The sequence below is a fragment of the Lipotes vexillifer genome, unplaced genomic scaffold (genome assembly GCF_000442215.2).
Source record: "Lipotes vexillifer unplaced genomic scaffold, Lipotes_vexillifer_v1.1 scaffold496, whole genome shotgun sequence".
In the NCBI taxonomy this organism is placed as follows: domain Eukaryota; kingdom Metazoa; phylum Chordata; class Mammalia; order Artiodactyla; family Lipotidae; genus Lipotes; species Lipotes vexillifer.
This window is the reverse complement of record NW_006786690.1, coordinates 1,149,351-1,171,426: the sequence shown is the minus strand read 5'-3', so window position 1 is coordinate 1,171,426 and position 22,076 is coordinate 1,149,351. Positions and strand designations below refer to the sequence as shown.

Genomic DNA, 22,076 nt, shown 5'->3' with positions numbered 1-22,076 from the left:
CTCTTAAACTTGTTAGCTTTCAGCTTGCTTGTTTACAGACGTCTCTGTTAGAAGGAACTCCCCCCTCAAGATCTAGCACCAGCATGACGGCAGCAGGGGAGTTTAGGGATTGGTGTGATATTTGAAAACCCATTTGCTGTGTGCTTAGTGTTTTTATTTTGCCTCCTGTTTTCCTTGAGGTCACAACTTGCATGAGTGCATCTGGGTCCAGCTGTTTATTCTCAACTGACTGGTGCCTGGTGTACTTTGACTTTAAGAAGAGTGTGAGTTCAGCCACGTGGTAGAGGATTAAAGGCTACATCGTGCTGGGTGCTTCCTTTAAGAGGAAACAGATATGTCTTTGGGCTCTTCTTGCCCAGTGATTTCCCCTCTCTCTTGGGTAGACCTTATTACAGCTTTCTGTTGTTCTTAGAGAACAAATCACCTGAGCAGAATGCTGGGAATTGGTTGCTCTTTGTTACTACATCTTTTCTGGTGAATACAGATGGCTTTCTCTCTTGCCTTTTGGACAAGATTCTGTTCTGGTTGGAAGGTGATGGAGTTTCATGGCATTAGTTTAGGAGTGTGAAACTCTTGATTCAGATTTGGATAACCTGCCTTTCATTTCCAGACTTCTAACTTTTTACCTATTTAGGAATCTGGGCTGCCAAAGATATTAATAAGGATTTGGGGATCAATTCTATAGGTAGTTTGTCCACAACTTTGTCCTGGGCCAGGGGTAGGCCAAGGACCTCACTGAGTTCCCTGTTTTCAAGTGATGGTGTGTTGGGGGTGAATATTAATGATAATTGCCATGTAGTTGAGTACTTGCTATGTGCCAAGCACTATGCTTGGGTCTCTCCATGAATTTCTTTATTTAATCTTCACAATCACGAGAGGTGGGTTCTAGAGTTATTCCTCCCACTTTACAGATGAGGAAGTAGAGTAAGAATGAGAAATTCACCCTAGGACAAAAAACTAGTAAAAGGTAGAGTTCAGATTTTTTTTTTTTTTTTTTTTGCGATACACGGGCCTCTCACTGTTGTGGCCTCTCCTGTTGCGGAGCACAGGCTCCGGACGCGCAGGCTCAGTGGCCATGGCTTACGGGCCCAGCCGCTCCGTGGCATGTGGGATCTTCCTGGACCGGGGCACGAACCCACGTCCCCTGCATCGGCAGGCGGACTCTCAACCACTGCGCCACCAGGGAAGCCCTAGAGTTCAGATTTGAATCAAGGTTTGTCTGATTCTCCAGAGCTGTGTAACATTATAAAATACTAAGTTTGCTTATCCAAAATAAATTATTCAAGCACTAGACCTTGTTGGGACATTATTTTTTGCAATAATCTAGAACTCTTTATTTTTTATTTTTTTGCCGTACGCGGGCCTCTCACTGCTGTGGCCTCTCCCATTGCGGAGCACAGGCTCTGGACACGCAGGCTCAGCGGCCATGGCTCACGGGCCCAGCTGCTTTGTGGCATGTGGGATCTTCCCGGACCGGGGCACGAACCCGTGTCCCCTGCATTGGTAGGCGGACTCTCAACCACTGCGCCACCAGGAAGCCCTAGGACTCTTTATTTTTTAAACTATATTATTTATTTAGGCTGTGCCAGATCTTCATTGCGGCATGCGAGATCTTTAGTTGCAGCGTGCATGTGGGATCTAGTTCCCCGACCAGGGCCCCCTGCATTGGGAGCTCAGATTCTTAGCCACTGGACCACGAAGGAAGTCCCTAGAACTCTTAAATGGGGTGAAAGACTGAAAAGCCTTTAGTTACAGTTTGACATTATGCCTAGATTTCTGTCCCATCCATCTCTTCCATTTAGAATTTTATTTAGGTTTTTGATGAATGTCTGTATGATCCCGATGGTAAGAATTGGCAGGATTTGGTCCTTAGGCCCTTTTCTCTTTGAGAGTGGGGATAGAGGTAGGATTCAGGCTCAAAGATAGAGCCCTTCACTTTGACCTAAATGAGAGTAACTTGCATTATGAAAATATTTGCAGAGTGATTTTACTTTCTAGAACTTGGAGCACTCACTGGAGAGATGAGGATTATTGTCTTAATTTTCCACTTCAGGGAAGTGAACATGTAAAGGTTAAGTGCCTCACACAGTTTCATGTCAGAGTCAGCTCTAAAAGCGAGGTTTAAAGTTCCCTTAGGCTGTGTGACTTCAGGCAGGTCTTCTCTGAATCTGTATCCTCAACTGTATGATAAGGAAAAATATCTACTTGCAGCTGTAGTAAACGTTAAATACATATATGTAAGTATTACTTGTTATCCAATAAAATTCGAACACAACTCCTAGTTGGTAGAGGCCCCTGCTTGAGAAGGGGATAGAATTGAATGGTTAAAGACAGACAGCATTAGTCTGTGCTGAATTAAAAGCTATCCCATAGTTTTTACCTGGGCCCATAGCATTTTTACCTGGGCCCTGTTTAGAAATGCAAATACTCATCCAGATGTACTGAATCCAAAACTCTGGCAGTATGTTTTAACAAGACCTCCAGGCCACTATAATGCACACTCAAGTTTGAGAACTACTGGATATATGCTCAACTAGGCTACAGAATATATCTGAAATACCTGAGGGGCTTCTTCCAAATTATACCAAAGGCTAATGTTTCAGATGTATCTGCCCTTCCCATGATGTTGAAAGTGTGTTATTCGTTGGAGAAAAGGTTAAAAGTGCTAGGGGTTGGGGGAGAAGAAAGAAAATACTTTTGAGATGGATCTTCTATACAGTAATGACAAACTCTGTTTATAGGACCTGGGGACTCCCTGCCCTCTGTTTCTCTTTCTTTTAGCTCTTTGGTGGCGTAGCATGAGGATGGTTCTGGTTTGATGACGGTGGAAAAGCTCATTTTAGGATGGTGGCCTCCAACTATGACCAGTTGATAAAACTGCCCCAAAAGTCGTTCTTGAAAATGCTCTTCAGAGGCTAGTATTTGAAACCTTAATTAAATGCCATGATATCCTTTCTGCTCGTTGATGGCCAGCTGATCTGAGAATCTGGTGGTCTCTGAATAAACCATTCTTAATGACTTCCCTCTGTCTCTCATCCCCCACCCCTCAGTGCCCCAGTGGCCACCTTGAGTTTTGCTGTGATTCCTTTCCTTGTGTCCCTTGTTGTGAAGTCCTAGTAAATAAACCCTCTAAGAAGCCTCCTGAGGGGCTTCCCTGGTGGCGCAGCGGTTGAGAGTCCGCCTGCCGATGCAGGGGACGTGGGTTCGTGCCCTGGTCTGGGAGGATCCCACGTGCCGTGGAATGGCTGGGCCCGTGGGCTGTGGCCGTTGAGCCTGCGCATCTGGAGCCCGTGCTCCGCAACGGGAAAAGCCACAACATGAGAGGCCCGCGTACGCTAAAAAAAAAAAAAAAGACTCCTGATGAGTTACCCCATCTCTGAAGTGGATGAGGTCTCTTTGAGGAATGGACATTTGAGCCAAAACCTGTCCCTAGTTGTATGACTTAATAAGGATTGTGCTTGGCACAGAAATGGAAGTTACAGAAATGGTCAGATAATAAACATTAATAATGCAAAGACCAAGTGGAGAGCCAGTGTTGTAGTTCATGGGGGCTTTCTGAAAACCTGATGTGGTTTCTGAATCCTTCCCATTAAAAACATGTTTCCTGTACCAGACCTCTTTTCCCTCCTGCCTGAGAAGGGAAGCTGTAATCACTGTGACCTGGCTGCGATGAAGGCAGAGGCTTCCAGGAGGCAGTATGCTGACAGTTTGATCTGTGATTTGATATTTGTATGTACAGACAATACTCTGGTAGTCATATGTTCTGTGTGTGTGTTTTTGTGTTCTAGACTCACTTTATCATTCCTCTGCCATTCAGCTTTATTTTCTCTCTGTTCTTGTTTTTTTCCTTTTTCATTCTTTACTTTGGTTTCTAATTCTGTTAGTAGAATGCAAAGCACGTGGAGACTTCAGTAACTTTAACACACCAGAGCGGACAAAATGTCTTAAGAGAACCGGAGAGGCAATTTATACCACTTTCAGATCAACATCGTTTCAGTGAAGATTCCTGGTATCTGCTTACCTCTGTTGGAATGGCCTGACTAACTAGAGGCAGGACGTGTCTTTGTCTAATAAACTAAGAAACAGAAGTTTCCTAGATGATCTCTCCCTCTTCTCTTTTCTCACCTTATTGCCTTTGGTCTGGAGACTTTCTTAGCCCTCCTTAATCTGTTTTGGGGGTTCTGTTGGTCTAAGACAGATTTGTAACATTCTTGTTTTTCTTTCTAGTCTGTGATTTGAATCTTCTGCTCTCCCAGTGCAGCTTTGAATTGGCTTCTTTAAAACCCCTACATAAAACCTCAAGTGACCAATATGTGGTCTCATTATGGTATTTTGGGTTAAAATAAAATGAGATTGAGATTGCCTTATTCGAGGCACACAGAATTTCCCTTTGGTAAATGTGTCTGGGTGAGTGAACACAGCAATCTCAAAAGAGTGTATGAGCCAAAACAGACTTGGGGGGGGTACGGATAAATATTAGCTAGATTTCCATAGCTTAGCGTGCCAAGTATTCATCCCAATTTGACTATACTGGCCAGAGATAGCAGGAAAAACAGCTGGTAACTTTGGTCTAGGCTCATGCATTTCTCATATAAATGATGAAGCCAGGCTCTTCTGTACACATTTGTGTGGACAGTGGTGTAAAGGAGGTTGGTACCAATGTACTTTTGGAGCTCTGAAAAGAATAGGAGAATCTATAGTACTCTATGGCTTTTCATTCAGGGAACTGCTGACCTTAAAAAAGCCTGAGGATTTGGAAGCATCTGTAATCTGAATAAGGTTGGCTGTGTCCTTGGCCATTCTTTAACTTATTTTATTGTGCCTGTTATAGTGGACATAGGGGGACCAAGGGAAAGGCTGGCATTTTTGGAAAGCGGTCCAGGGAAGCCCTAGGAATTAATGAAGGTGCCATGGCTGCTGCTTCTCAGTGTCTTTATCAAAATATAGTACTTGACTGGATTGATTACAATCAAAGCATGATGGCAAACAGATTCCCCTACTGCATGTAAATCAAGTTCCTACAGCTAAGTGATGTCACAGATACCTTTTTTAGTATAGAAGGAAAAACTTTGGCAGAATGTAAAACTGTGCACTTAGAGAAATTTAGAACCTTTTTATATGACCCATGCCAGACCAAGTTTGGAGTTATAGATAAAGTAAAAGGAATGGGGGAAAAGAGAGCTTTTTAAAGGAGAAGGCAGGGAGGCCTTAAAGTTTTTTGGCTAGAAGCAGTTTTTGCCTTTGCCTTTTTTGTCTATTTTTGAGCAGTTATCTGTAAAGCAATTTAACATATGGAAAAGGGAGTAGTATTTTAGAAACTAGGTCAAAAGAACTAGGTGTGATTTAGAAGTGTTGTCTTTACTGAAAAGTTGATATATACTCTCCTGGGTAAAGCTCTGTTTGAAAGGCTGTGTGACCCTTGCCTCTCCATGTATCCCTTAAGTGTACCATATCAATTCCTGATAAACGACAAACAGGTAGGGAAGAAAATGTCTAAACCTACTTAGTGCTTCATTCTTAATGTACTCAGCTGGGCTGTGGTCCATCCACAATAAGGTCCTTTCCCTAGTAGAAGCACCAAAGGATGGTTTGTGGGAGGAAATACTTTTTTCTGATGTCAACCCATAACACCTCGTGTGGGTAGTCAGGTCTGTATATTGTTAAGTTTTTAATTATTAAGCATATACTGGAAGGCAGTATACCAACCTGTTTTCCTTGTATACCATCAGGTTTTCTTGGACTTTGATCATATGCCCCATTTCTCAAGAATTTTCAGGATAAGAACTTTTTTTTAGCTCACTTAGTTGTCCAGTCCTGTTCCTGAAATATTGTCTAATTTAAAGCATACAATAGTTGGAACTTGCCAGTGTAAGAAATCTTGTGGCAAAACTTGTTTTGAAAAACCTGAGTACCTACCTACCATTTGGCAGTTGCTTACAGTAGTGTAGCAGCTACTTAAGGAGCTTCTACAATGTATCAGGCAACAGGAGGCATAATGCCATGGAGTACAGGGAAAGATATAAATAAATAATTACAAATAACTATATAATTGTAATTAATGCACTGGGGAAGTACTGCCCTCAGTAAATTATTTTCCAACTATTTCATAAAGTAAAATTTTATTTATGATTACCTTGGCTAGTGGGTGACTTTGTACTGTTGAGCTCTTGGGATAGGTACCAGTCAGTTCTGATTCCCTTTCCCATCACTGCTCCAGGGTCAGTTGTTACAGGAAATTCTCCATCTCAGACTGGACTTGTAATGGGCTAGAGTCCATTGTTTCTCAGTGAGGCTCTTCTTTGTGTGGAGATGCATTGCAGGACATTTGGCATCCTGCTCCCCAGGTAATAAATGCCAGTAATACCACAGAATCGCCGTGATAACCTAAAAGGCACTTTCGTGCATTGGTTTCCAAACACTTCTCAGGGGCTAGTATTGCCCTGGTTGAAAACCGTTGGGCTTTACTGTCAGGATTCTTGGAAGGAGCTATTGAACAAATTCCTTTGGGAGAACAGACTGAAAGTAGGTAGAGCTTGAGAACTGGACTGGTCAACCCTTTTGGTGTCTAACTTTGTGTGTGTGTGTGTGTTTGTGTTTAAGTTTTCTTTATTTTAAAAAAATATTTATTTTTGGCTGCATTGGGTCTTCGTTGCTGTACACGGGGGCTACTCTTCGTTGCAGTGCACGGTCTTCTCATTGCGGTGGCTTCTCTTTGTTGCAGAGCACAGGCTCTAGGCACGTGGGCTCAGTAGTTGTGGCACACAGGCTTAGTTGCTCCGCGGCATGTGGGATCTTCCTGGATCAGGGCTTGAACCCATGTCCCCTGCATTGGCAGGCAGATTCTTTTTTTTTTTTTTTTGCGGTACGTGGGCCTCTCCCGTTGCGGAGCACAGGCTCCGGACGCGCAGGCTCAGCGGCCATAGCTCATGGGCCTAGCTGCTCCTCGGCATGTGGGATCTTCCCGGACCGGGGCACGAACCCGTGTCCCCTGCATCGGCAGGCGGACTCTCAACCAGTGCGCCACCAGGGAAGCCCGGTAGGTGGATTCTTAACCACTGCGCTACCAGGGAAGTCCTGTAGTATTCTTGTTTTTTAAGTGGGTATTTTGAAACTGCTTTCAGCTCCATTCTGCTTTTTCTCCTGTTGAGTATGGAGAGAGGGAAGTAATTTATTTGATTGTTAGTTAACTTCTAGTTGACCACCTTGGGTTTTTCTGGTCTTCAGTGTGTGGGACCAGACCTGGGTCTGGTTTCTAAGCTTTATTACTTAGAAATTTGGGACTTGTGTAGGATGATAATAGCTAACATTTTGGGTGCTGGAGGATATAGCAATCAAACACAGACACATACCTTGTATTCTAGCCTTGTAGCTTATACTAGTCTAGGATATAGACATTAAACAAGATAAATAAGTAAACTTTAGCATATAGTATGCTTAGTGATATGTGCTCAGGAGCAAAGTTTATCAGGGATCAACTATAAGAAGTGTGCAGGATTGAAATCTTAAATGGGTACACCAGGGGAGGCCAAAATGAAGTGATATTTGATGTGAGAGAGCTATACTAATACCTGAGAGAAGAAAGAGTATTCCAGGTGGAGAGATCCGTGAATACAAAGACTCTGAGGCTGGAGCGTGTCCAGCTGGTTTGAAGAACAATGTTTTGTTTCGTTTTAATGTATTAACTTATTCAACCCTGAGGGTGCTACTACTGCCGTCTCTATCCTGTTGATGTAGAAACTGAGGGACAGAGAAGTTGAAGGCATTGTGGAGGCAGAGCTCTTAGGACTTACTGTGTTGAACCAAAGCATTTCCTGTCAGCATGAAAGAGGTTAGGAATTGCCAAGACCTCTAGAATTCCACTTTCTCTTTCACAGTTCCCTTTCTTTTCCTCTTTTAAAGTAGGAAAGTTTGTTTTACACACGGATGTCTACCTTCCCGGAGTTCATGTTCTAGTCTAGGATACAGACAGTGAACAAGGTAAATAAGTAAAGCATATAGTATTGTTAGTAATAGGTGGTCAGGTGAACAAGACAGTCGGGGATTAAGTATAAGAATTTGGGAAGTCTTGGCTTTGAGAATGCTGCTTATTTGGGAATCTGAGGTCCGTTCCTAGTTTTTCTCTATTGGCCAGGCACTGCCCTCTTCAGACCATAGGGTGGCTAAGGAAGCTGAGCGTGCATCTGAGTTCTAGAGTCATTCTGTGCTGGAGATGGGAGGAGATTTGGAGGGAGGCCATGCAGCCCAAATGCTCCCAGACTGGACATGAGAATTGCCTGAGGAGATTCCTGGCCCCATCCCAGAGCTGCTGATTCAGAATCTAGAGGGCGGGATTCAAGTGTGTAGCTGAAGCGGTTAGGTACAGCCTGATTAGTACCCCTCTCTCCCCAGTTGGTCAGAGAACTGGGATTGAAACTCAGACATTCTCTCAGTCTAGTGTACTCTTCACCGTGTTGTAATGCTGTCTTACTCTTGAGATTAAAAAGTTGTAAACAAGGGGATGTTTAATTTTATCAAATGGCATTTCATTCTTGTTTAATCATTGTCTTGGGGCCTTACTGTTTTATATATTATATACCTGGGTTTTAAGTAGTACCTGAAGAATTCTTTCTCAAGAAGGTATGTGTCTTTCTTAGAGGCTTTTGTAATTCATTGGAAATTGGGAGAAATTGGTTAGCTAAGTTTGGTCTTCCGAAAAAGGGATCATCATTTTTGGAAGAGCACTTTCTCTTTGAAAGGTGGCTAATGAAAGTACTCTGGATGAGAAGAACTTTATCATTTGTTGGGGAATTTATTACTTTAATGCTCTACTTGCTTTATTTGAAGAGCTCTTTCAGGACCCAGCGAAGAAATAAAGAAATGCCAGCCACCTGGTTGTGGTTTTTCTGTCACGCCTCTTCTGGGTGGACAGCTGCGAGGTGGTTATTACGGTTGGCTCTCATAATTTGTTTGAGTTTTGTGGAAGATTCAGTGACTTTTCCCCCTTTGGTCTCTTTTTTTCTACCCTGAGTGAGTTTTTTTCTGATTTTCTGGTCTGGAAAGATGGACAGTAGCCTAAATATCTCTGAGCCAGGGAGAGAGCCAGGCATCTTGTCTTGTTCTCTATCACATTAGAGACAGTGTGGGTTGGAAGGCCCTGAGTCTGTTGTCAGGTTGCAGCCCCTCCTAGGAGTTCGGTCAGCTTGATGCTTCAGGTCATGTCTTTGAAATGAAATGGGCTCTTAAGGCTGCAAAGGGGAATGTGCCCTGATCTTCAAGAATCGTTTCTGTAAACAGAATGGGGTAGATAGAACTTTTAATTGACTTTGGGTTTTTTATTTATATTCAACTTGGACACTTACGGAACGTTGAAAGAATTTTTTAAAAAACTGTCTCTTTCAGGTGGTAGTTGTAAACTAGTTGTTGGTAATTCCTCTCTCACCATAGGCATATGACCAGTTTGTTAAGAACTGGAATGAACTAGAACTAAAATGAAAGAATTGTTTTCAGTCTCTTGTGAAGTAGAAAAATGGGGTGTGATTCTCAGGTTATGAATGATAAGAAACATAGGCTGAGTGGGTTGATCTCCTGGGTCAGTTGTTGGTATATCTGATGAGAGATTTTTATTTTCTTATCATCAGTATAGCTTCAGGAAATCAGTGATGTCTCTGGTGAGGCCAAATAGGAAGCGAAGAATCTCTTGTTATCCTGGGTCACATGACTGTTTAAATGCAAAACAAAATGAAGGGAAGGAATCTCCTTATTTTAGGAGGCAGGGTCTGGGGATAGAACTAAACGTAGGTTTCTGGGCAGTTTTTACTTGATTGCGGTTGGGCCCCTAGACCAGTCTTCAAAGCCATGAAGTGTACTCGAGGAGTGAGAAAAAACAGGATGAGGATACAGATGTCTGTGTGGCTGGGGAGGGAGGCACTATGAGAATGATTTATGCTGGTCAGCTCAGTGTATGGGGTGCAAAGGGTGGTTCTCTCTATGGAATCTACTCTGTCCTTCCTCAGATCTGAGTGTGGGGCCACGTGGAGCTTGCAGGAGGCTGAGAGCACGTTGGTTGGGAGAGGCCTTAACTTTTGTATTTATCCCTCCCTTTAACTTCTGTATTTATCCCTCCCTGGAATGCTCCTCAGTAGGGGAGCGTCCCATAGGGGAACTGGATCAACAGCTGCCGCCTGTCCCTGTAATCACAGGAAGCCAAGGCTGGGTGCCTTTGTATGGGAGCTCCACAGCCAGACAATAGTTTGTGCTGGCGGGGCCATGTGGCGAGTCACGTGACCTGGGGCTGTTTTCTGCCGGGGTCCTTACCCATCTGTTCTTTCGGCTCTTTCTGGGTTATCAGGCGCCAGTCCAAGTCCTCCCAGGCAGCCAGCTTCATGGCCAGAGATTACGAGCACTAACCTTCCTGGCAGGGGTGGTGTGGCTTTGCGTTTATGCAGATTAGCCATGTGTTTCTCACTTCAAGGCGTTCCACAGGAAAAGCCTTTTCCTGTGTTTGGCTCTCAGTGGGCGGTTCCCAGCTTACTGTACTGGGACTCAGCAAGCAGCAGGCGTGCACGAGAGGGATCACAGTACACTGGCCCCCTCCCATTCCACCTCCAGTGCTACGTCACCACAACACAACCGCTCGAGCTCTCATACTGTTGGTGTCATTCATTCGGTGCCAAGATTGCTTTAAAAAATTCCCTTGGCCCCAGTTCAAACAGGAGTACAGCTGGGATGTGTTAGATTTTAGGCAGTCTGCCCTCAATTTGAGATGAGTTATAAATAGCAGTGCCGACTTCCTTAACTACCGCTCTCTGAGGTAAAATGCAGGTTAATTACTGTGGGAATCAATTAGGTGGTTCTTTTGGTTAAAGAGCCAGGGATGCTTTTTTTTTATTGTTATTATTAAAAGTAATACAACAGATCTGGCCAGGAATAAATTGAAAGCGCAATGAGTAAGAAATAATATTCTAGGTTTCTACTAGCCTCAACTAGTTGGCATTTAGGGTGACAGGACAAGTGGTAGTCAAGACTTCTGCTTTCTGATGGACACATTTTTGGCAGCCCGGTCCATCTCTCTCCAGTCATGTTCTTGCTGGTCCTTGGGTACCAAATCTGGCTCCTTTGGTTTGCTACACGGTCACTTCCTTTTGGCATCTTTGGATTGGGACTTAAGCCTGGAACTTTCTCCTCAGTTGGACTTTTATTTCAAGAAAATTAAGAAGTTTCTCTTTCCTGGTGCCACTGCATGTGGTGTGGTGCATTTTGGTGAACAGTATCTCTCACTTTGAAGTTGGAGTCCCTGGCACCGCCTTCTCTGCTCTCTTCTCAATCAGTTGTGATCAGAAGTTGGAGAATTTGAAGTCCAGTGTGTTATATCTCAGCAACCCCTTAGGTCGTTATGGCTTTCCTTGGTGCAATAAGAAGTTGTAAGGGATTCCATTAGCCCTCTGATGTGGAGGGGCTTTTAATTCCATTTGCTTAGAGCAAGGAAACTGTGCAAGTGGTTAGTCTGTAAGCTGTTTGTTCTGAGTTTATTCAAAGGGACCAGCCTGCTAGGCATCCTTGCCTTTGATGCCTAGGGAAACTGCAACTTTTGATGCATTTCATTTGGCAGGCAGTTTGTAACACGTCCAGTGATCTGGAAAGAGATAAGTGGTGAATAGAGATGGGGGTTTTCTTATGGCTCTTTTCCTCTTTTTTATTTTTATTTTTTATGAATGCAGGAGAGTATATAGCAGGGGGCCCGACTTCCCTGATCAAGGGGGCAGCATTTTCCTCTCAATTATGTGTCTTTGTGGCAGAGCCTTTGCTTTTGAAGTGTAATCACAGTAATCTACTCCTGTGGTTTCCCATTGAAGGGATTTCCTCTCTGTCTTTCCCAGAGTGGAATCTCTGGCTCTTTGGTGTTTCCCATCCTCTGCCTCTTCCTTGGTGCCTGCAGACTGCTGATACTGGTTTTTCTATCTTGTATGTAGTAGGGATTTTTCTGGTTTGAAATTGCTACTTTCCAAAAAAACTGATTAGTGAAGATTTAAGGCCCCTTCTCTGTTATGAAAGATTGGAAGATGACATTTCATCTATAACTGCAAATCACAAATCTTTCACAATGGTTTTAAATGTCAGAAGTGTGAGTTCAGTCCCTGCCTACCTCCCCTTCTGATATGAGCAGATGTTTAACTTTGACATGAGACCAGAGTAATCTGGTTGAACTGAATATATTTTAGTTGCTAAGCTGTGTATTCTGTTTATTATAACCCTTTACTGAAGGGAAGGGGTCAGAAATCTGATGTCCAGGAAAGGGAAAGGTCTTAATTTCATTTTTTAGAATAAGAATTTTTTTAACTTGCATTTATTTTTAGTCTGCAAGGAATTTCTAAAGTTAATGGAAGAATCCTTGAACCCTTTAGTAGCTGTCCTCAATTGGGAGTGCAGGCACCCTGATGTGAGACATGGGGCGGGGGTGGTGGGTAGGAGGGAGTGACTTGCCTTTAGCCTTTTGTTTTTAAGCAGTGTGTTTGTAGATGCCTGTGTGGTTTGAAGACCTCTCTGGTTATAGGAGAGAGGCACTTAAGGATGGCGCTTAAGAGTCTCCTTAGAGGTGTGCTCATTCTTCCTTGACTATTTGTTCTACCCTCCCCTTTGCTTTTTCAGTTCAGTCCCCATTTTTTTCTGCCCTCAAAGTCATAACCTGGTTTAGGGTTTAGGGGTGTCCCTGGCCCTTTGGCTAGGTGGTTTAGTCTAGGCTTTCTTCCCTACCCACTTCTTAAAGTAGGGCAGCCTGGCACAGTGAAGTTCCTGAGCCCTAGTTCTGCACTTGGGGTCTTTCGGGGGACTTTGAAGATAAAATACCTGATCTCCGATTTCCGAGAACTTAGTCTCGAGAGATGCAGTCAGTTAGCTGGACAACTAAGCGCTAAACCTATGATTCTGACTGATTTTACAATAGGCCATTTAGAAGTGTGAAAGAACAGAATGTGCTAAAGAAGTGGGAAGTGGCTTCATTTTGAAGGGTTGGGTTTCTGCTGGTGGAAGCCATTGTGGACAGGAGGGCAGGGCAGGGTACTGTTGCGTAGAGCTGGACTTGTGGGAAGTCTGGCATGAGGCTGAAAAATGCGTAGAACCAGAGCACTGTGGCACATTTTAGAGCCAGGCAGAAGCACTATTTATCATTATTGATAATAGCTACTATTCATTGGGCGTTTAACAGGCACTGTGTGAAGTGTGTTATGTGCATTTTATGTTTGTTTTTGTTTTTGTTTTTTGGCTGTGTTGGGTCTTTGATGGTGCGCGTGGGCTTTCTCTAGTTGCGGTGAGTGGGAGCTACTCTTCGTCGTGGTGCACAGGCTTCTCTCGTTGCGGAGCATGGGCTCTAGGCACGTGGGCTTCAGTAGTTGTGGCACATGGGCTCTAGAGCACAGGCTCAGTAGTTGTGATGCACGGGCTTAGTTGCTCTGCAGCATGTGGGATCTTCCTGGACCAGGGCTCGAACCCGTGTCCCCTGCATTGGCAGGTGGACTCTTAACCACTGCGTCAGCTGGGAAGCCCCAGTTATGTGCATTTTAGTTAAAGAATTGATGTTTTCAAGGTCAGTGACAAGAGTTAGGATTTGAACCCAAGTCTGTCGATTTATTACTTTCTTTGCTCTTTCTCTTTGATACTGTACATGATGTAGTAGGTAGGAAGTTTGGGGCTGTTGTTGAGCAGGGAGAGGTGAAAATGATTTGTGAGTATTGCTCTAGAACAATCTAGTGCAATCCAATATAACCACCAGCTACATGTGGTTATTTGAATTTAATTAAAAGTAAATAAAAAGAATTCAGTTCCTCAGTCACACTAGGCATATTTCAAGTACTTAATAGTCACACAACACAGAAAATTTTATTGGGCAGTGTTTCTCTAGATCACTGGTTCTCAGCTAGTAATATATGTTAGAACTAGGGAATTTCCTGGCAGTCTAGTGGTTAAGACTTGGGGCTTTCACTGCCGTGGCCTGGGTTCAGTCCCTGGTTGGGGAACTAAGAACTAAGATCCCGCAACTAAGATCCCGCAAGCCATGCATTGCCACACACACACACACATCCAAGGATCTTAAGGGGTTTAGGGGGAGGGAGCCCAAGCCTTTCTAGACTCGCTAAATTGGAATCTCTAGGGAGAGGCCCAGGCATTTGTGAAGCTTCTCACATCTGATCGGTAGCCGTGGTTAATAGCTGCTGCTCTGGAAGCTCCGTAGCAACCATGGTAATGACTGCCCCTTGTGTGTTTAGGAGATCTAGACTGACAGAGATACCCAGAGTGGGCTGGTCTCTGTTCAGCAAATGTAGTCTCTTCACCTGGGGGCCACATGGACAGCAGCTGCAGTCTAGGATAAGATGAGGATCTCCTTGTTATTTGCGGCATGATGTGGCTGTGTAAGCCCCTGAGCTCTTTGTAGGAGAGAATGGTGATGTTTTGGCTCCATTGCCAGGTGTATCTGGAGAAGACCACATGCTATTTATTACTCACTAGTTCGGTTGTTGAATTTGAACTTCCTAAACAGGCCCAAAAGAATCCACGTGACTCCAAAGTTATGATCAGGAATGTTATTGGAGCTTCCGATACAGAGGCAGGTCTGGGCAAAAATTGTTTACTTATGATTGTTGGAAATAGCACTTTAATAATATTGACATGTAGTAGTGATTTGGGACACGGTTTCACTATGATTCTCATAGTTTGGAAACTTGGGAGGTTTCAGTGTTAACCTTTTAAGGTGAGATTTCAGCTGCAGCCTAAGAGAGAACTTCGTTTCTGCTTTTTTTCGGTTAGTATTTAGAAGAATAGTCTCTGTGGCTTTTTATCTTATCCATTTTCCTCATGACAGCTCGACTTCCTCATTATTATAAAACACTTAGGTAGTGTGCTGCAAAAAAAAAAAAATTAGAATAATTTATTAATTATAGAATAATAGAACCAGAAGGGACCCTAGGTGTAATCTAGGCCAGTGGTTCTTAAAGTATGGTGGTCCCTGGACCAGCAGCATCAGTATCACCTGGGAACTGCTATAAATGCATATCTTAGACCCACCCCTCAACCTACAGAATCGTACTCTGGGGATGGGTCCCAGCAGTGTGCATTTTAATAAGCCCTCCGGGTGATTCTGATGCATTCTGAAGTTTGAGAACCACTGAATTCCTTAATATCTACTCCCCATCCCCAATTTAAGATTCAGTTTTCAAGTTTTACGTCAGGTGCAGGCCTACTTGGCAACTTGGGTGTATCTATTTAATTGCTTAGAGATACTCCCTCCTTCCCTTCTCACCACCAATAGATATAGCATGGTAGGCATCTCTGGGAGGGGAAAGTGTGCTGGGCCTCTGTTCTGCGTAGCTCCAATAAGATAAAATTATGTCAGAAAGTGAATGAGTTGACTGATCCTGTTGCACCACAAAGAGCTGGAAGTTGTTTGTAGCCAAATACCTATGAGCTTTGAGGTTCCATTATTGGTACCTCTGCATCTTGTTTTTTAGAGAGACATAATCTCTACCTGCCTTACACCCTCAAGCTCTTGAATATTAAAGGAGGTGAACTTTTCAGTTGAGTTGTACAAGGCTCTAAATAAATTCAGGGTCACAATTCCCTCAACAGCTGTAACTTAGCTATGATACCCAATTGGAAGAAAGCATAAATTTAAGTCCTCGTGCCATAGCACAAATGGGCTCTGGATGTGCAAGAAAACAAGTTTCCACTATTTAAAGAATAAAAACCTCTGGATGCTTGTGTATTTGAATTCCCTACCACAGTATTAAAGCATCAGTTCTGGTGTTATTGAACAGGATCATGGCAGAGTATAGCAGCACCATCCCCTCCCAACTGAAGGGCCTTTGTTCTCATTTTTCTGTACCATAGAGTACGTGTATTCATTGCTCCACCCCTGGCCCGTTCCTTGGATCTCAAGTAGTACCACACTTATAAAGTAGTATATAGCTTAGAAGATGCTTTCACAAACTGGTGGTGTTTCCATTTTACATATGACAAAATCAAGGTTCTGAGGAAGGTTAAATGACTTGCTCAAGGGTTATTGGGTCTATACCATTACTTTATTTCATAGTAACTGTTTTCCTTTGTGGCATACAGATCTGTTTGCCAAGGTTTGTGTTCATATTGGCTAGAGGACATGAAAGCTTCAGGTTAATGAAATGCTCTTTATTTTGTAGCCATCCAGTCCAATGGATCAGATGGGCAAGATGAGACCTCAGCCATATGGCGGGACTAACCCATACTCGCAACAACAGGGACCTCCATCAGGACCGCAGCAAGGACATGGGTACCCAGGGCAGCCATATGGGTCCCAGACCCCACAGCGGTACCCGATGACCATGCAGGGCCGAGCGCAGAGTACCATGGGCGGCCTCTCTTATGCACAGCAGGTAGATGTTGACTCCGATTACCTCAATCCTTGTTGCTGTCCAAGATCTGGTCTTCAGCTATAGAATCAGAATGTGTCTTTGGCTTCCAAACCTCTTGAAAGGAACATAGGCCAACTGACTCAGTTAGTTTCACTGTGCTATGTACAAGGCCAAGGTTGTGGTCACCATTGCATGTGTGCTTGAAGGAAAACTGCTCCCTGGCCGCCTGCTATACGTATCTGTCTTCTTTGACCTGGCTGGCCTGCTTGTACCCACTGAATGGCGATCTCTGAAGGAAGTGGGAAGAAAGAAAAAGGCAGTGGCTGAGCACCAATCCACTGCTACCAAGAAAAACCACTCACACCATGTGCCCTGGGGAGAGAAGAGGCCCTTCGTGTTCTCAAGGCCTTCAACATACAGCTGTCTGGTTTAAAGTGAATGTTTAGAAGGGACTGGGAGTAGCAGGCAAAGGGAAGATTGAACAGTAAAGATGCTAACAGTGCTATTGCAGATGTTAAGATTTTACTCATCTCCTTTTATCTGACCATCCGCACCGTCATCTTTTTATTGCCATTTTTTGTTTTGACAGCATTTTCTACCATTTATATGTGAGTGATATTCATACTGAAGATGGTGAGGGATAGAATATAAGATGTAACTTTACTTCTGAGACTTGAAAGCAAAGTATGCCCTTATATAAAATCACTTTTTTTTTCAAGGAGAAAATGGAGGAGAGTTGGGAAGGATATTATTGGTCTTTTCCCCCCTCCTTTTGCCAGATAGATCCCTGGTGCCTAGAGTAGTGCCTGGTGCAAGTAAGCAAGTAGGCTGTCAGATACTTTTTGAATGAAGACTAAATGAAAAAGAGAACCAGGGTAGTTTAGTGATTGGCATACCATCTGGATTACTAAACCCTAGGTTTTCAGTCGGCTGAGCCAGGCTGCCCTTGACTCTTCGTTGTGGCTAGGATACAGATTCCTAGCGCTTATAAAAACGGTCTAGGCCATGATAAAAAGAGTAGACTCATTGGTGAAAACAGGTGTTCTTGAACTCTTGTAAGTTGCCCAGATTTTTATTAAATAGTGTAAATTTTCTGCGAATGAATGTAGTCCACTTAAGAACAAACCAACTAGGAACCCAGCCTGGCTGTCCTTCCTGGCTCAGTTTAACAGGGTTGGTAGAAAAACCCTGGGCTTTCTAAATGTGAGGCTTGGCTTGGCGGCTTTGTATACCCATCTTCAGGGCATGGCTTCTGACATAATCACCTTTCTTCATCCAGAAGGGTCAGTGCTAAAAGTATCCTTTCCTTTTACAGATTCCACCTTATGGACAGCCAGGCCCCAGCGGGTATGGTCAGCAGGGCCAGGCTCCATATTACAACCAGCAAAGCCCTCACCCCCAGCAGCAGCAGCAGCCCTACTCCCAGCAGCCACCATCCCAGACCCCTCACGCCCAGCCTTCATATCAGCAGCAGCCTCAGTCTCAGCCACCGCAGCTCCAGTCCTCTCAGCCTCCGTATTCCCAGCAGCCGTCCCAGCCCCCCCATCAGCAGTCCCCAACCCCGTACCCCACCCAGCAGTCCACCACCCAGCAGCACCCCCAGAGCCAGCCCCCCTACTCACAGCAGCAGGCACAGTCTCCTTACCAGCAGCCGCCACCTCAGCAGCCAGCATCCTCGACGCTTTCCCAGCAGGCTGCGTACCCTCAGCCCCAGTCTCAGCAGTCACAGCAAACTGCCTATTCTCAGCAGCGCTTCCCTCCACCACAGGTAAGAGGCCCCTTCCTCATGCCCTTCCCTACGTGTGACTGCAGACTTTGGGGGCTGGTGTCATGAGAACTTTGCCATACAAAATTGGTTCTCTAATTGAAACTAATAAAGATATAACTGCATAAAAACCTGTAGCTCTCCATACTCATGAAATAGGGCAATGGAAAGTTGCATAGACAGAAAAGAAATAAAGATAATGGGACTGATTTTTTTCTTTTAACTCAGAATTCAGAACTTGAGCATCCAAGTTAGTTTGGTCTTTTTTTAAGACAGTCGCTTTGGGAGGCTCTACTGTACATTCATCCAACTGCCATTCCATTCTGCTATTGCTCAAAATATTTTGGAGCCCTTCGTTTGAAATTGCTGTCAGAGCTGACATCACGTTCTTTAGAATAGTTGTAGCAAATCTCTTATTTTTTTGAGAGTGGATTTGATTTTGGGAAATAGCTAAAATTCATCTGTAGCCATGTCTATGAACAAGGTAGGTGATAAAATCTAAATAACAATTTGGGCTTTATTCTTTAAGGAACAAAAAGAGGAGAATGACTGAGTGATGACAGGTCCATTAAAGATTTTGTGCATTGGTGGCATTGTTGGAATAAATATCTTTAAAGGAAGCAGTACTCATCTTAACGCAGAGGTCCTAGCGTGAGGTTTTTGTTGGTGTTTTTGAATCAGGTGGTCTCATTCCTTGATAGATATAACTTGTAGTTAGCTAGACTTTAGCATTTATCCCCAAGTAACAGCTTTCTGTGGGTGGTAATAAATGGTCAAGAGTGCCATCAGAGAGTCTTATGTCCACTGTTGACATTCTTAAGAGCCACAACTTGTTTTTTTCTGCCTTTGGATAATATTGTGTGTGATTGGGCAGTCTCTCACACCTAGCTTCCCCCTGTTGAAGAGAGTCCCATAGGCCTTTCATCATGAAGCAAGCTTGCCTGGTTTATCAATACCAAGCTCTCACAGCTTTTGTTTTTCTTGTTTTAGGAGTTATCTCAAGATTCATTTGGGTCTCAGGCATCCTCAGCCCCCTCAATGACCTCCAGTAAGGGAGGGCAAGAAGATATGAACCTGAGTCTTCAGTCAAGACCTTCAAGCTTGCCTGTGAGTATTTATGCCACCCTCTAAAAGATGATGGGGGCAGAGAGAAAAACAAAGAAAACCAGTTTCTGATTGGATGTTTAGGTGGTATTGAGCTAAATGAATGATGAGCTATTCCTTGAATTCAGGCTCAAAATTCTGAATAGGAATTTATGGATTGACCTTATAGAATGTCTGTTTTGGTTTCCTGGCCAGGGAGGAATATGTGTGTGATCTCTGTTTAGAGATCTAAACACTGTTTTAAAGTTTTTTTGTTTGTTCATCTTACTTTTGAGGGCTTTAATTTTTAGGTGTTTGTCTGAGCAGTAAGCTGGGAGGTAGGATCTGGGGTGCATTCAGCATGGATTGTCACATTGAGCATGGCGGAGTAAAAGCAGATTTTCTAGTTGTTGTTTTGTATGAATAGGTGCTTTTGTCTAGTAGAGTTTTTGGTGCCCAGATGCCTGATTAGTGTTTATAGAATGGACTGGCAGTATCCTGAGAAAGACAGTGTGGTCTGCTGATTAAGAGCTTGGGCTCTACACTCAGAGTTCCTGGGTCTGCATTTTGACTCTGCCGCTAACTCTGGATCCTTGAGCAAGTCACTTAACCTCTCCATGCCTTAGTTTTTGCATCTGTAAAATGAAACTCTTAAGTACCCACTTCATGGAGAGGTTAATATTAAATAAGTTTATATAAAGAGAGTACTGGTGCTTGTAGGTGCTCCATAAATGTCAGCCTTTATCATCATCATCTTAGAGGGACTATACTTGATACTCAAAGGCAGTTAACACCAACTATTAAATAGTAGGCTGGTTCTGGGAACATTTACCTTTTGTCTTAGCTCTGCCAGTACACGTAGGCAAGTCACTTAGGCTGGGCACAGGAATAAAATGGGATGTTCTGAAATCTAGTAAGACTGCAGGTAGCAAACCTTTCATTACAAATCTGGCTTCAGTTTAGGAAATGGAAATTCAGCTACAGGTGCAAATAAGATTCTTTTGAAATTTTGATTCTACTTGGATTTGAAGCTTGTCTCTTCATTTATTCTGACTTTGGAGAAAATGGTTTGGGGATCTTTAAGGAATAGGTGGGAGGCAGGAACTCACTTCATCATGAAGCCTCCAAGGCTTCCCCTGAAGATCTCTGAGCCATAACCTTAGTAGGGCAAGGTCTGTGGAGTCCCTCAGCACCTGTAATTCAGGCTTCCCAGGCCAGGATGAATAGCTATTGTCAGATGGGACTTCTGAGACTGTTGACTTTCTCAGCTGAGGAATTGGGGGAGGAAGTGTCTGAATAAGGCAGTCACTCTTTGTTCCCTTCTCATTAATGTCTGTTGCAATCCTTTTCTGCATCCTGAATGGCACTGGAATGTGCTTTTTAACCTGATTCAGTCAGAACTGTGTAACCACTCCCTCATCATCTATGGTCTGTAGCTAAATCTGGGTAAGGTACACAATATTGTGGCAAGAATCCAAATTGGTGGATTTCTACCAGTGCTGTAAGTTGCTCCTCATCAAAAAGTTTCTGCTTGTTTCTAGTGACCTTTTGACTGGACTGTATTTGATAGTTTTTAGTTCTGAGAAACCTAGCATACAAACATGTTGTGTGTCTTTTAAGGGTCGAGAGCCTTATACTGTTGACTCCAAGAGCTTGATTTGACCTTCTGAAGTGAAGACACTGGTAGCCTCTTGGGCCCAGGAGAGGGTTGTTCCTGGGTTAGCCTATCACAAGGAGCATTCCCAAGTTCAGGCTTCTACCGTAGATTCATACAAATGGGTCATTTGCGTTGTAGTAGAAACTCCGTGTGAGAGGTGAGCAGGCTGGGTTATTGGCATCTTGTTTGTTGAATTGCTTTTTATCCCTCTGCTACTTGGACAAAGAAACAAAAGGTGGTTTACTCTTTGAAATTTTGGTTTGATGCCAGATTTGCCTAGCCAGGCTGGGGAAATAGTCACATCTGAAGAAGGGAGAAGGCTGGATTCCCTGCAAGGGGCCCACTCCTTTCTTAAGCAGGTGTGTTAAGGGAGCCCTAAGTTCGCCAGTGAATCCCTCCACTCAGCACGTGTTTGTTTGGCTCCAGAGCAGATGCTTTGCTGACTGGAGGGCAGCCCCATCAGTGTTCCACATCCCTCTTTTCAATCATTCGCCTTTCTGGCTTAGCCCTAAAGGCATTACGATTGTGACCCTTGACTTAAAGGCTCAGTATGGTTTCTGATCCTGATTATTACAAAAATTAGATTTTGAGGAGTTTTTGCTCAGCTATTAATGCCAAACCATTTAGCTACTATTATCCTGATTATGCTATCCCTCTATTAAAACCTCTCAATTATTTTTCATTAATCTTAGAATAAAATCCAAAATCCTTATTATTACGAAGGCTATTCTCCACCCCCCTCCCCGCCCTCCCTTTCTGATTTAGTAGGTCTGGAGTGAGGTCTCAGAATTTGCATTTCTAACAAATTCTTGATGCTCCTAGACCAAGGATGGCACTTTGAGAACCTCTGCTTCATCCTTTTTTGCTCTCTGCCCTCTCTCAGTTTCTGTAACACCCCATGCCTTTTCTGCTTCCAGCCCCTTGCACACAATCTTCCCTTTGCCTAATACACTTTTCCTCCTAACTTTTCCCATTCATATTTCAGACTACATCTTCAAGATCATTTCCTCAGAAAACTCCTTCCTAATCAAGCTTCAAAACTCAGCTTAAGGGGCTTCCCTGGTGGCCCAGTGGTTGAGAGTCCGCCTGCCAATGCAGGGGACGCAGGTTCGTGCCCCGGTCTGGGAGGATCCCATGTGCTGTGGAGCGGCTGGGCCCGTGAGCCATGGCCGCAGAGCCTGCGCGTCCGGAGCCTGTGCTCCGCAATGGGGGAGGC

At 43.8% G+C, this 22,076-nt stretch overlaps 1 protein-coding gene across 1 annotated transcript in view; it reads left to right on the top strand.

The window, feature by feature from the left end:
* ARID1A (AT-rich interaction domain 1A) overlaps window positions 1–22,076 on the top strand; it is a 69,912-nt gene that overhangs the window by 10,138 nt on the left and 37,698 nt on the right. The window contains exons 3-5 of the mRNA XM_007459301.1: window positions 16,164–16,376; window positions 17,671–18,123; window positions 19,111–19,227. Of these exons, the coding sequence (XP_007459363.1) occupies window positions 16,164–16,376; window positions 17,671–18,123; window positions 19,111–19,227 (783 nt within the window). The remainder of the gene's footprint in view (window positions 1–16,163; window positions 16,377–17,670; window positions 18,124–19,110; window positions 19,228–22,076) is intronic.